The sequence below is a fragment of the Dama dama genome, chromosome 20, assembly GCF_033118175.1.
Source record: "Dama dama isolate Ldn47 chromosome 20, ASM3311817v1, whole genome shotgun sequence".
NCBI classification, from domain to species: Eukaryota; Metazoa; Chordata; class Mammalia; order Artiodactyla; family Cervidae; genus Dama; species Dama dama.
This window is the reverse complement of record NC_083700.1, coordinates 100,264,220-100,278,632: the sequence shown is the minus strand read 5'-3', so window position 1 is coordinate 100,278,632 and position 14,413 is coordinate 100,264,220. Positions and strand designations below refer to the sequence as shown.

General features: G+C 53.6%; 1 protein-coding gene across 1 annotated transcript; it reads right to left on the bottom strand.

Moving 5' to 3' along the window:
• Positions 1 to 6,804: 6,804 nt before the first annotated feature.
• Positions 6,805 to 11,359, bottom strand: CLDN19 (claudin 19). The gene is made up of 5 exons (XM_061120070.1): positions 11,137 to 11,359; positions 9,743 to 9,907; positions 9,552 to 9,636; positions 7,539 to 7,691; positions 6,805 to 6,853 (listed from the first exon to the last, which is right to left on the bottom strand). Exons 1-5 carry the CDS (start codon positions 11,357 to 11,359, stop codon positions 6,805 to 6,807), a joined length of 675 nt encoding a protein of 224 aa, XP_060976053.1.
• Between the last annotated feature and the right edge of the window lie 3,054 nt (positions 11,360 to 14,413).

The window sequence follows — 14,413 nt, the reverse complement described above, 5'->3', positions numbered from 1 at the left end:
AAAATACAGTACACCAAAGAAATCAATAGACAGGTTCAGAAGCTAGTTAAAAACTGAAGATAAAAAGGGAATTCCCTGGTGGTCTAGGAATTAGGACTCCATGCTTTCACTTTTGAGGGCCTGGGTTCAGTCCTGGTCAGAGAATGAAAATCCCACAAGCCATGCAGTGCAGTCAAAAAATAAAAATAAATATTAACTGAGAGATAGATGAAGGAAATCATTTCTAATGAAATACAGAGAATAAACAATGTGGAAAAGAGAGGAGAAAAGCTAAGAGGTAGAGAATATAGTAAGAAAATCAACCAGTCTGTAATTGTAGCCACAGAAGAAAGAAAAAAGGAGAAAATTGAAGAGATAATGACTAAGACTCAATCAGAAATGACTGGGGTGGGGAGAGGGGGAGATACCAGAAGAGTCAAGAGTCCCAAAGAGGTTAAATAAAAAGAAATCCACATCTAAACACATCAAAAATTATACCACTTTTTTTTTAATGGCAAAAGAATATATTGCAAGTAGACAGGAAGAAAAAAAGGTTACTTTCAGAGGAGTGACATTTAAGCTGATATTTCTCAACAGAAACAATGGATGCCAGAAAATAGTAAAATGATAGTCTGAGAGTAGAAAAATATCTTCAGTGACCTGAAAGAAAATAATTGCCAACTTAGGATTCCATACACGGTAGGATATGAAGGTGAAAAAAAAACAACAGACATTTAGAGATAATAACGAAGAATACTCACAAGCAGCAGATAGGCATTAACAAGCAGAAGATAATGATCCTATTTGAAATATTAGGAGATAAAAAAGGAATGAAAAGCTAAGTAAGAAGTAAGTCCTAAACCAAGGTTGCCTACCTCTGAGCTGGGGTAGAAGCAAAAGCTGCCTAACACTAGAGAAAAATAGGAAACTCCTTACTAAGATCCTGAATTGATACAAAACAGAAATCTGCTTCCTGATGGGAGGGCAGGAAACTCCCACCCAAAACCCACTGTCATCACAAGGCAGAGGTCAGACGCTCAGGTCCACAGGGCTGGTCTATGAGTAAGGCTGGGGCAGAACTGAGAAGACCTCGGCCACCATGCGCCTTGTGTCATAAAGCAAGCAATGGCAAGCTGTTTCTGGGGAAGGAACAAGAGCATGGAGAGGCTGCCTTTGGTGCCAGCATGCAGGAAGTGTTGAATGCCAAAGCTCAGTAGCACGAAGAAAAACTCTGGATTCCAGGTCTCAAACTAAGCACAAGGTATCGGCAGAAGTGAAGAATTGCTTAGATGTGCTCATCAAATGATGACACAGTGGAGGAAAACGTCTCGATCTTAAAGATATGTCTGTAGAAATTGTACAAACCAAAACATGGGGAAAACAGACCATTGAAGAGCTGTGACACAATATCCAGCATGTGACTGAAGTAGCTGCTGAACATAGGAAAAATGTAGCAGAAGAAACATTTGAAAAAATAATGGCTGCAAATTTTCCAAAGTCAATGAAAGTTAATACATCACACATCCAGGAAACTCAGAAAACATGAACCAAAATGAATACAAAGGAAAAAATACATCCAGGCACATCATAGTCAGATTTAAGGAAACCAAAGACAGAGAAAATCTGACAAACAGCCAGAGAGAAACAAAGGAACTACAATATGAACTACAGCAGACTATTGATTTTAAAACTATGTAAGCTAGAAAACACTAGCAAACACTAGCATGACATCTACAAAGTGCTGAAAAAGGGTGAAGGAGTCAACCTAAAATTCTATACTCAGCAAAAACATCTTTCAAAAATGGAAGTGAAAGGTTCTGTTTTCATCATACGTGAGTTCAAAGCTTCCATCTCTATCTTAGGAGTCATCTACATTTGTCTTGTTTCATTACTGGTGGTATTAACTCTTATCACTTGATTAAGATATGTCTGCTGTGCTCATCACTGCAAAATTAAGTATTTTGTACTTCTTAGTTAGTAAATTACACGTATTGCCATTTTACTGTAAAGCTTTTTCTTTTTCCCCACTTATTTAATTATTCATATCTCTAGGAACTAGTGGATTCTTATTTTTATTCACAGTTAAAATCCATTACTGAAAAAAAAATAAAATCCATTGCTGTCACTATGAATTTTGATGATCAAACTATTCCAGATAAAATCAGAGGGAACCCTTTAATCTGGTTTCTGAATCCTTTAGACACATCTCCATCATTCCTTGAGCACATTCTTACTTTCTGGAACAAGATGCTCCAAGATTATTTTGTACTTTCCTTGAATCTCCCTGGGGTTCTGCATGGTATTCAGAAATCAAGATATGAGCTTGCCCTTGGGGGTCATTGCTTCTTGACCTGTCTAGGGGATGTACAGTCAGCCCTCAGTACTCATGGGGGATTGGTTCCAGAACCACACCTGTCCACCCCCTCCCCTGCCAACCACAACCATACCAAAATCCCTGAATGCTCAAGTCCTTTATATAAAATACTGTAGTACAGTGGGCTCTCCATATCTCCAGTTCCATGGCTGTGGTTACAGAAGGCTCTGTGTATGTATATTATACACATGTACATATACAACTGTATTTCTACATTTATCTACATATATTGAAAGCTGTATGTTCATCCGCATACCTCCAATTCCAATCCAACACCTCAAGATTTATTCTAGTCTTCCCCCTTTCCAACTCTGTAAATCCATTCTCTGACAGTGAGAAGACGCTTCAATTACCTCCAGTGTAGATACTTATTTGGGCTTCCCCGGTGATTGGTAAAGAATCCTCCTGCAATGCAGAGGATGAGGGTTCGGTCCCTGGGTCAGGAAGGTCCCCTGGAGAAGGAAATGACAACCCACTCCAGCATTCTTGCCTGGGAAATCCCATGGACAGAGGAGCCTGGAGGGCTACAGGCCATGGGGTCACAAGTCAGATATGAATGAGCGACTAAACAACGACAAATTTACTTATTTGTTCAATCCCCTTATATGTAACCAATCTCCAAACCCAGCAACCAAGGACTCCAGCTTTGTGGCAACCACATGGGCCACCAACACAGAGAGGGAGAGACAGTGGTTCAGGTTTTGACTCCGTGACTCCATAGCATTGAGTCAGTCCTCTGATGCTCGAAAAAAGAATTGTTAAAATTGGTAAAAAAAAGAATTGTTTACCCTTTCCTCAACATTTTTTTGCTTTTTAAAAAAATTTTACTGAAGTACAGTACCCTGGAGAAGGAACTAATAATACCCACTCCAATATTCTGGCCAGGAGAATTCCATGGACTGTATAGTCAATGGGGCCGCAAAGAGTCGGACACGACTGAGCAACTTCACTTACTCACAGTTGATTTACAACATAATGTTAATTTCTGCTGTTCAGCAGAGTGATTGTTTCCTCCACATTTCTTGTTGGTTTTTTTTTCTTTTTTTTTTTTCTTGTTGTTTTTAACAAGACTATATAGTATCCAGAATAAAATTGCCTACAATATTCTCATAAATTGAACTAAGTATTAGTTTTATGTGCTCTCTGAGGAGAGATGGTCAGGAAGCACTAATGGGTGTTGTCCATTCTTCATGTCCAATTTTGCCTGGAACAGGTTTAGTTGTGTTCCTGACAATCTTTCCACCTCTAGACAAAATCTTAAATTAAACCACTTTCATTATATCCAGTTAGTCAATGGTAGCTCAGTTGAAATTCTCATCCAGAAAAGGAGAAGCAACACACAGCTCTCACTAGCCTACACCTGCCTTTCCGAAATGCTCCAGAATCACCCAGAGATCTCCTGAAAATGCTGTATCTGTTTCTCCTAGTCTGGAGTGGAGCCTGAAATTCTGCACTTCTAACAAGGTTTGGGGTGATGTGATGCTTGTGGCTGGAAGACTCTGCTTTGAGTGACAAGAGTCTTCATCACCTTTATTCGAATGGGAAGTATATAAAATTACAAACCAGCAAAACTTAGATGTATTTTTAACATTTTGATTTTTTTTTCATTTTTAAACACACAGAGAAAAACAGAGTGAACCCCTAAGTACCACTGGCATTTACCAGTCTTATTTAAAAAATTTTCCCTGCCCCTGACTTTTCTATTCCTAGAGTATTTTTAAAGAAAATCCAGCCATTGCATTGTTTCAGCGTGCATGTCTGACAGACAAGGCTTAAAAATGATAACCAGTGTCATTATCACATAAGATGAATAATACATATAACACAAAATTAACCATAATTCCTTGACATCCTCTAATACTCAGTCTATCTATACTCTCAGATGCAGGCAATAGATGAGTGTCTGGTCAGATACTCCAGCACCTGGTTCACACCCCTCAGCTGAACATCTGTTACCTTGGTACTCCGGCTTCCCTTCGAGGCTGAGGGCACAGGTATATCCCTCCCCAAACCATCTTCTATGGCCCGCCAATTTCATTCTTAGCTTCTCTGATGGCTGAGACGGTCAAGAACCTGCCTGCCATGCAGGAGACCTGGGTTTGATCCCTGCCTCAGGAAGATCCCCTGGAGAAGAGAATGGCCACCCACTCCAATAATTCTTGACTGGAGAATTCCATGGATAGAAGAGCCTGGATGGCTTCAGTCCATGGGGTTGCAAAGAGTTGGATACAACCGAGCAACTAACACTTAATTTCATCCTTGAAAGAACTCTGCTAGTAAAATAATAACAGCACAACCTACCTGGGTCTCCTCTCAGTCCTCTGGCCTTGCGGCTAGGATAGGAAACAGGAGGCCTGGACAGTTGACCCTGTCACAGGTTGGCAGACAAGGTGACTGTGATGTAAACATTTGAAAGAGAAGAGGCCTGGGGGGATTAGCTTCCCAAACTCTTCTAGCTGCAAACTCTTGAGTTCTTCCCAGGCATCCTCCCATTGCCAGGAACCACTGGGTTGTGAGCGGTCACCTGACTCTCCACCTGTCCAGTCTTTGGCTATGGGCACAAAAGGCGTCCCTTCACAAAGGATCACACAGAAGTTTGCTCCCACCCAGCTGTGGGGCCACCCGCTGGCCTGGCGCTTGTCCCCCGCACAGCCCAGCCCTGAAGCAGCCAGCACACGCTGTCCCAACATTTGCCTACCAAGCCCTAAGCATCTGGTGGTCCCTGAACATGGCTGTGTGTGACAGAAGTCAAAACTCAAAACTGTTTCAGCGGAAAGGGGTTTATTTATTTACTGGGAGGGTGTGGTGTCCTCACGGAATGGCCTGGTCTCGGGAAAGGCAGAGGAAGAGGGGCTTCCTTTCGTCTTTCTCGCCTCTTGTTTTACCTGCCTTTCGAGACTGCCTCAGAGGAGCAAGAAATGTGGCTGCCACAGCCCCAAGCTTCAGGCCTCACAGAAGTGCCCTCATGTGCTGACTTCTGGTGCCCAGGTCCACCACGTGGCCACCTCAAGACCATTAGGTTGGGATGCCTGGAGGTGGCAGAGAGGGCTGGACATCAGCTCCCCAGGTGACCTGAATGAGCGAGCAGAGCCAAGAACCCCTACGTTACCATGTCAGGCACCCAGAGAGGCTCTTCCGTAGCTCTCGTTCACCTCTCACCTCGTTCGAGACGCAGGGCTCTGGTGAACCCATTTAGGCGCAGCCACCTACCCCTTCTAGCCCCTCAGGTGCCCCTATGTATGCGCAGCTGCCGCCAGGCCAGGCCGCCCGTGGATGATCCCACAGCAGCTCTGCCGTCTGCTTCTCCCCTCCCTTCTCCTGGAGCTGGACGGTCATCTCGTCTGACTTCACCTCTCAGAGGCACGTCAGGGGGAGACGGTTGAGCTGCGTCCTTGGGATCCGTGACTGGGTAGGAGATGTCACTGGACGGGTGGTGGAGGAAGCCAGAAGAGAACTGGCTGAGGAGGGCAGGGGAAGGAAAGGGACAGTTCTTTCCAAGAGCTGTGGTCAGCTCCTTCTGGTTGGGAGAGACAGAGGGCAGAGGCCAGAGAGAGGCCGAGGGTCCCGGGAGGATGTCTCAGGTGGGCAGCACCTGAGTATGACAGCAGGGGCTCATCTGGGTTAATTTTCCCTATATTCCTTTGAGGACTCTCGCTTCTATTGGAAAAGGAAATGGCAACCCACTCCCATATTCTTGCCTGAAAAATCCTATGGACAGAGGAGCCTGGCGGCCTACAGTCCAAAGGGTAGCAAAGATTGGGACACGACTGAGCGACTAAGCCCGCACACACACTTGCTTCGGTATGAAGGAGGTGATAACTGTACTTCAAGACCTAAAGTCCTTCCAGCTCTGCCCACAGCCCTGTGTGAGGTGAGAGCTCCAGCCGCTGACTCAGGCAGCCTCAGGCTGCCCCTCCCTACTCTGGTTCCAGGGCAGAAACAGTGGGGTCTCAGCAGACTGGAGACAAGAGGGGTGGGTGTGGGAGAGGACGCAGCACTGGGCTGGGAGCAGAGTTTCCGACACTCCTGCAATGCCCTAACGTCCTTCCCTCAGGCACTTCTCCAGGCAGCCAACTCCTCCTTCGTGTCCTCTCACCCGGCTCTGGCCCCCAGCACCAAGTGAGAGGGTCTCCCTGGGATCACCCCCTTTCCCAGGAGGGCTCCAGGACAGCCAGAGCAGCAGGGCTGCGTCTCTGACCAAGGAGGTGCTGGTGCCAACCTAAGGACGGTCAGGGAGGATCCTGACCAGCTTGGATGTGCTGTGTAACCCTTACTGGACCTGTCTCCCCATCTTTGTGCCCAAGGATCCCAGGGTCCAGCTCTGCCATACCAGAGACGGATCAAATGACACCACACTCAAGAGCTGGATGTTCACTTTTCTTTCCAAAAAATATCAAGCACATAGTCTAGGTGTGGCAAGGTGGGGCAGAGCCAGGCTGGGGACCTGGACATTACACACCCAGGGGGCCCTTGGTGGAGGCGGACAATTTAACAACTGGTCTGAAAGTCAAAAGAGAGGAGAGCTAATTAGTGGGGTGAACAGAGGGCAGTGGGGCTGGGGCAGGGGCTGTGGGATTCAGGCCCAGACTCAGGGACTGGCAAGTGGAATTCACAGCAGCCCTGCAGCAGGAGCTCATTTCTGGGGCAGGAGTGACATGGCCTGGCTCAGACATCTGTGTGTGTCCACGCAGCTCCAGGCATACTGCAAGACCTGAATTCAGAGGCAGCCGGGCCACGCCTCCTGGTCTCTCTGAACCCACTTCCTTGTGTGTAATCCGGGACAAGTGTCATCCTGGCGCTACTTCCTTCCTGGGGTTGTGAGAAGCCCCGTGGGGCAGAGGGACAATGGGCTCTGGCCACCCCCAGGGCGTCTTTATTGCTGCGTCCTCCAGGCCCAGCATAGAGAGTAAATAAGTGGCCAGGAAAGGAACTGCAGCTGGCTGGGGTGTGGACAGGTCCCTGCCTGTACCTGGCCCTGGCCCTGGCCCCAGCGGCGCAGGAGGGCTGGGGCCGGCCTCCCGCCTCTCTCTGAATGTCCGGGTCTGAGTCTCAGGACGCAGACTGGGTGCCTAGGTTGGGGACAAGCTGCTCAGAGCCCTAGCCGACCTGGGGGACCCCCTGAGCCCTCCTGGCCCCACCCGGGGTGCTGCACGGGCCAGCAGATGCTGGGCAAGCTCAGACGTACTCTCGGGCAGCCGCGGAGGGACCCGGCCGGTAGGGCTGCGGGCTGTTGTTGGCTCGTTCGGGCTCCGGACACGTGCAGCAGAGGAAGGAGCCGCCCAGCAGGGCCAGGCCGGCGGCCGCCCAGCCCACGAACAGGGCTGGGCCGAACTCGTACCTGCGAGGGGTGGAGGACACCATCAGGTGTGACTGTGCCGACCCTGCCCCGCCCCGATCTCCCCCGGGGGGCTCCCAGCCTCTGCCTGGCAGAGCAGAGGGTGGGCAGGGCGTGGGGAGCGGAGGCTGGGGCCTCACAAGCCTCCTCGGGCTCTCTGGGGAAGCTGGGATGAATGAACGCACATCTGGGGAAGTTGGGATGAACACACACCCTTTCTTCAGCCCCTGCCCCAGCACATAAGCACCACCAGCTCAGAGCGACCCAGGTCCAAGCTGGTCTGCTCCGTGCAACCTCGGGCCCCTTTCCTCCTCTGGCCAGTGCAAGGGTGTGTGTGTGTGTGGGGGGGGGGGTCCCCGCCAGGCCGCCAGGGACGGGAGGAATGGGGCAGTCCAGCCACCTCTCTTGGTCATGGTCTGGCCCACGGAACTCGTCACTGGGCTCTCACCGCCCTCTGGAGAAGGCCAGACTCCTTCGCCTGCTCCACCTAGCACTCCCGCCTCTCCACCCCTAAGCGGGGCGGGGCAGCCCGGCGTCCCCTCTGCAGCGCCCAGGTCTCCCCACCTTAGGGCCCGAGGCGCCCCCTGCTGGAGCGTCCCGCTACCTGCGTCCCCTCCTCCTCTAGGACCCAGTGCAGATGCCACCTCCTCCGGCAGCTTTCCCTGACTCCTCTTTGCTCGCCACCTGGCATTGACTCTCACATGGTGGCTGATCATTTCTTGCTGGTCTGGCTCCCCGGGGAGCACCTTGAGGGCAGACAGCACCAGATTCGTTCATGTCCCCAGGACCCAGCACAGGGCCTGCAATTTGGGCAACCTTGAGGAGTGCTGAAGGGGCAGGGTGAGTGCCAGCCTGGCATCTCTGAGCTGTGCTACCTCTTGCTGGGCAGGTTTTCGTGGTTACAGCTGCCAGCCTCGGGGAATGAACCTCACTACTGAAATCTTTTCCTCCCCTCTCCATATTGCTGCCTCCTCCAGGGAACCTTCCAGACTGCAACCACCCAGCCATCTCTCCTCATCCTCCCTCCACCCCAGGCCTCAAGGTCTGTTGGGATAACTGGGGTTGAGACTGTCCCATTCTCTGCTCCTGGCAGAGCTGAGAGGTAAGGGGAGGGGTCAGTCCCTTCACAGAGCCCCTTATTTGGCCCCCACACCTTGACCTTACAAGTCTTGACCATTTTAGCCTCCAAATATCTCTGCCACTCAGCCCCAAGCCCTCTGCTCCAGACCTCTACAACAGAACGTTACTGGCCTTGCCCACTTCCCATCATTCTCACACCACAGCCAGAGGGATTGTCCTGCCTTCCACCTGAAGATGGGGAAAAAAAAGCTTCCTATGGCTGCAAGGGCCTCTGCTATCTGCCCTTAAGACTTTTCCAACCTCATCTCTTTGGCTCCAAGTCCCTGTGCCTCCTACAGAAATAACAACCCCCCCAAAAAACAAACAAACAAACAAAAAAAAGAAATAACAACCCAGTGAGATGGTGCCCTTACTTGCACCATCTCATAGAACCCTCACAATCACACTGAGCTGCATCCCTGGTCCTAGCTGCATGTTCCAGGGCAGGAAACCAGGCACAGAAAGATTAAGGAATTGCCAGTCACACAGCCAGCCTGTGTGGAGCTGGGATTTAAATCCAGAGCCAGGGCATTACCCCTTGGAGTGGCTTCCATCAGCTTCCCGCCCCATTGGAGGGCCCAGCCACATGCTGTCTGCTCCCCACACCAAAGAACTTCTCAGCAACAGCCCCTGGGGCCTGTCCCTAGTTTCCCCGCCAGGTGCCCTGCGGGACGAAGGCCAGTGGCCTCAGAGAAGGTGGAGCGGGAGGCCCAGCCATGGCTCAAGCCATGCCCCGGCACTCACCTGGCATTGACAGGTGTGCTGGGGTTGAAGAACTCCTGGGTCACCAGGGTGGCATACCACGAGACGGCTGTCAAAGTGCAGAGGCCTAAGGACAGGGGAGGGAGGTCTCAGCTCTCTCCGGCCCCCAGATGGCCACCCAGCATGGGGCTGCTGGCTATGGTCAAGATGGGGGGGAGGAGCTGGGCACTTACCCGCCAGGAGGAAGAGGGCACCCCCAGCGATGGCGACACGGCCCTTGGCGATGGGGTTGCTGTCTCCGACCCGAGTGCACTTCATACCGACAACACTGAGGACCATGGCCACGAAGCCCAGGAGCACAGCCACCACCATCAGGGCTCGCGCCGACTGGATGTGACCTGAGTGGAGTGGGAGGGACTGAGCCGGAGCCCAAGATGGGGGGCCTGGAGCTGAAGCTGAAGGTGCTACTTGCCGTAGGTGAGAGGGGATGGGGAGGGTGGGAGAGCAGGGTGTGGAGCTGAGCCACACCCTCGCTTGCGGGTTCTTTTGGATAGTGTGTGGTGACGGGGGGCATGAGTTCTCCCATCTGCTGCTTTCTGGCCAGGCGACTCCCTTTGGGGCCTGGCACAGGCCTTGCAGGCAGTGGGGTTGGGAGGCAGCTTCTCCTGGGGCCTCTCAGATCCGGCGGAAGGAGGAGCTGAGGGATCTGACGCTGGTCAGCTTTCCCTCTGCCCCTTGAGTCACCCATGGCAGCTGGATGCCTGCTGCTGGGGCCAGTCCTGGGTCCAGGGGCAGCTCAGGGCATCTGGGTCCCTGATGGAGGCCAGATGACCTGTCTGGTCCGCAGTGGCGGGGGCCATGTGACAGCAGCCTGGCTCAGGCCTGTGGGGCCCTGGGCAGAGGGCGGTGGGTGGGCTCCCAGCCAGGGTAGAGCTAAAGTGGTGTCTGTTTACGAGCCAACTTGTCAGGCTCAGCCCCACACCTCAGGAGGAGGACTACCTGCCTACTCAAGTGCCTGTGTGTGGACGTGCATATGTGTTAGTCGTGTCCGACTCTTCGAGACCCCGTGGACTGCAGCATGCCAGGCTTCCCTGTCCCTCACCATCTCCTGGAGTCTGCTCAAGTTCACATCTGTTGAATCAGCGTGTGTGTGTGTGTGTGTGTGTGTGTGTGTGTGTGTGTGTGTGTGTAGGTGCACCCAAGGGCCCACATACTTGTCTACGTGGCAGGACTGTCACGTAGATATGTGCACACAGTATGTCTGCAGAGGGTGTGGGGAGAAACAGAGGGAAGGGTCTTGACTGAGCCCCTCTGAGTGCTGGCAGTCATCTCTCTGATCCTCCCAGAGTCCTGCGAGAGTCCTAGTCCTCTCCTTTCCAGATGAGGACATAGAGGGTCAGTGACTCCTTCAAGGTTACAGTGGCAGAGCTGGCATGTGGACCCACAGTTGCCAGAACCTAGAGCCCCTGTTCCCGGTCAGGGGACAGGTTGACCTGGTTTTTCAAGAGTGCAAGGGGGCAGGGGCTGGCGAGTGCAGCCCAGGGCAGATGGCAGACTGTGGGAAAGCCTGCTCTGGGTCCCTCACCCCCACTTCCCGCCTCCCCATCCCAGCGGGCATGAGGCCTACCTTCCAGGGCGAGCAGCGAGTCATAAAGCTTGCACTGCACCTGACCGGTGCTCTGGGAGGCGCAGGACATCCAGAGTCCTTCGTAGAGGCCCACGGCGGTGATGATGGCGTCGCCCGCGTAGGAGGACTGCTTCCATTGCGGCAGGGCTGTGCTGGCGATGATGCCCACCCAGCCACCCATAGCCAGGAAGTAGCCCAGGAGCTGAAGGCCAGAGTTGGCCATGGCCAAGGGAGGGGACTGGGGGTTCCAGGGCTCAGGGCTGGGCCAGGATCCTTGGGGGGGCCGAGGTCATGGCCAGGTGACAGGAGCAGCTGGGTGGGGGGTGGGGTGCAGCAAGTGGTCAGAGGCTGAGGAGGAGAGGCGGCAGCCCTGCAGTGGCAGCAGCAAAGGCAGCGGCTCCAGGCTCTAGAATGCAGGGGGAGGCCCAGGCTGGAAAGGCCAGGGGCCCGCCCACAGTAGCCGCCTAAGCCAGGGCAAGGTCCCCAGCAAAGCTCCTCCTGCCCAGCCCCCTGGGGGTGGGGGGTGGGGTGGGGCGTGGCCAAGGTGGGTTCCCCTCCCCAGGGATACAGAAAGGAGGGGCTGGGAGGAGTGACCTGGGCTGGCTCTCAGGGCCTTTCCCCTAGGGGAACCCCTTTAGAAGCTGATACAAGTGCCCTAAAATTCTAATTCCTACCCCAAGCATCAGCCCTGAGATGATGGACGTTGCCACCGCACAGTTGATCTGAGCCTTGGGGTTTTCTGTCCCCTGCCTACAGGACGGAAAGACAATGGGATTCCAATGTGCAGGAGGTTAAGACTAGGGTTAGACATCAAGGAGAACTTTTTGGAGAGGGTTCTGAGGTCAGCTATGGAGAGACTGGGCTGGGGAGGGGGTGTTGGGGAGAGAGGTCCTGGGTCCCTGGGGCCATGTGTATCAAAACAGGGGAGGGCCAGATTCCCTCAAACAGGAGTCTGTTTGAGATCTGAGGTGGGGGGCAGAAGAGGGACCCCATGAAGGCTGGGACAGAGCTGGCCGCCAGCCAGCCAGGAGCCTGGCAGGGAGGTGGGAGATATCACCAACCTTTGGCATCAGCCTGAAGGAGGGCAGACTGCTCAGGCTGCTAATCCCTCTGCTGGCTGGCTTAACACTCCTGCTGGGGCCTGAGGCACCAGGCCCTGGCCCCCAGCTCCAGAACAGCCTGGGGGGGAGCAGTGGCCTCTGCACATTCCTGGGGTTCAGGTTGCCCCCTCCTAGCGCCCACCCCCTCCTCTCACCAGTCCCAGCTGAGCCCTCTGGAGCAAGGGAATGTTTAACTCTCGTCGACCTCATTAGCAATCCCCTCACGTTCAGTTCGGCTCGCCAGGCGTGGGTGCCGGGGAATGTCAAAATCCTGTTCCCGCTCCCGCCAGCCCCCGCCAGCCCCCGCTCCCGCCCCCGCACCCCCTCCTACCCCAGCGTCCCACTCGCCTTTCCCCATGCTGCGCTGGGGGAAGGCAGGGTCCTGCCGCAGACCCTGGGCTCCAGGCACCCTCCACCCAGAACCCCTCCGCGGGGGCAGCCCCGCCCGCTCCCTCGCATTCTTCACGTGGCTATGCAAACGAGAGGGTGCCAGGCGCTGCAGACAATGCCGCCCTGTGCGCCCGCTCGGGCGTGGGCCCTGGTATGGCCCGCGGCCCCGCGGCTGCCAGCTGGGGGAGGGGCCTGCACTCAAGGGGGCGGTGGGCGCTGCTGGCCCTCTGGTTCCCGATACTGTTCCCCCCGACCCCGTCACCGCCCACCGCGGTCCTCGGAGCTGGAAAGTCCAGAGCCACGTGGATCTGGCTGTCCTGGGGCCGCCTGCGAGTCCCCCAAAGCTAGCCGGGCTTAGAGCCATGGTACAGTCCAGTCCCTAATTCCGACTGCCGGCGCCCAGAGCAGAGACTCCGGGCGAGGGTTTCTAGGCTTTATCCCTCTCTAATCGTAGACAACCCCTCACGGTGGGCGCCCCTTCACGGATAAGGAACCAAGATTGAGAGAGGTGACCTACCCCAGGCTAGGAAGCCCGGGGTCAGGGTGCTTTCCTATCAGATCTGTCTAGCCCACGCCCCACCTTTCTTGCAGCACTGGGAGGGACAGGCCTGAGCTGGCTGGCTGTGGAGCCTGTGTCCTCACCTCTAAATCATGGAATTAGATTCATGGACTCTAATTAGCTTCATGGAATCACCCAGAGAGCTGCCCAGTGTTTGAGAGAATGCAGGCTGCCTGCAGGGGGCGGCCACTCAGCAGTTATTCCCAAAGGACTGACTGCCCTCTCCAGGTTGGGCTTGGCTTTTCCCAGATAAGTTGCTAAGCCATGTCCAGCTCTTTGCTACTCCATGGATTGTAGTCCTCCAGGCGTCTCTGTCCATGGGATTTTCCAGGCAAGAATACTGGAGTGGGTTGACATTTCCTCCTCCAGGGAATCTTCCAGACCCAGGGACAGAACCTGTGTCTACTGTGTCTGCTGCAAGGCAGGTGGATTCTTCATGGCTGAGCCACCAGGGAAGCCCCCTCCCAGCCTCATGCAGGGCTTCCTCTGTAAGAAGGATCCAGGAGTCATTCTGATCCCAAGGAGCACCTGAGTCAGGTCTCTGAGCCGTAGGATCCTCAAGGCCACACAGAGTGTCAGAGCCACACAGCCCTGGAGACCAGGGACTGCAAGGCCCTCCACTGACAAATGAAAAGCTGAGAATCAAAGATGGGAAGCGAGCTGCTCAGGGTCACTCAGCTGCCCCCAGGACGCTCACTCCTCCACCCTGGCTGGGCACCCCCAACCCCAAGCCCTCCCTACACTGGACCAGACCCACTTCAAGGTCCAGAATGATGCTCACATCTCCCTTGGAAACTCTTATCCCTTCTGTTACTTGTGGTCTTGAGTCTGTTCTACCAAAACATCCTCTCCTACCCCAATGGCCTTCCCTCACCCATGTCCCAAAGCCCTTTGGAATCCAGATCCTGCTTCTGGAGTCCAGTTCCCTAGCCAGGCGCGGCTTCTCCACCCAGGGCTTCTGCCGCCTCTATGGCCCCCTACAGTCCAGCAACTCCCAGGCATGTGGGGAGAGCAACAAGGCTCAGGAACCCACCCCAGCCTCCATTAAGAACTAACTAGAAACTTCCCTGGGGAATCACACTTCACTGTTTAAAAAGTGCTTTCACTTACAAGATACTTAGGGGTACTACTAGCTTTATCTCTGCCATTGAAAAACTGTGTGATGCTAGGCAAGTCCCTTTTAGCTTCTCTGGTCCTGGTTCCCCAATTGAAAAAGAGAGACAATAGT

Bases quoted from the DNA above. Each gene is read 5' to 3' on its own strand.
- CLDN19 (XM_061120070.1), bottom strand. From the start codon at position 11,359: ATGGCCAACTCTGGCCTTCAGCTCCTGGGCTACTTCCTGGCTATGGGT. The intron at 9,908-11,136 runs GTAGGCCTCATG...CACTCCACTCAG, and splicing joins CTCGCTGCTCGCCCTGGAAG to GTCACATCCAGTCGGCGCGA. The intron at 9,637-9,742 runs GTAAGTGCCCAG...CCCTGTCCTTAG, and splicing joins TGCCCTCTTCCTCCTGGCGG to GCCTCTGCACTTTGACAGCC.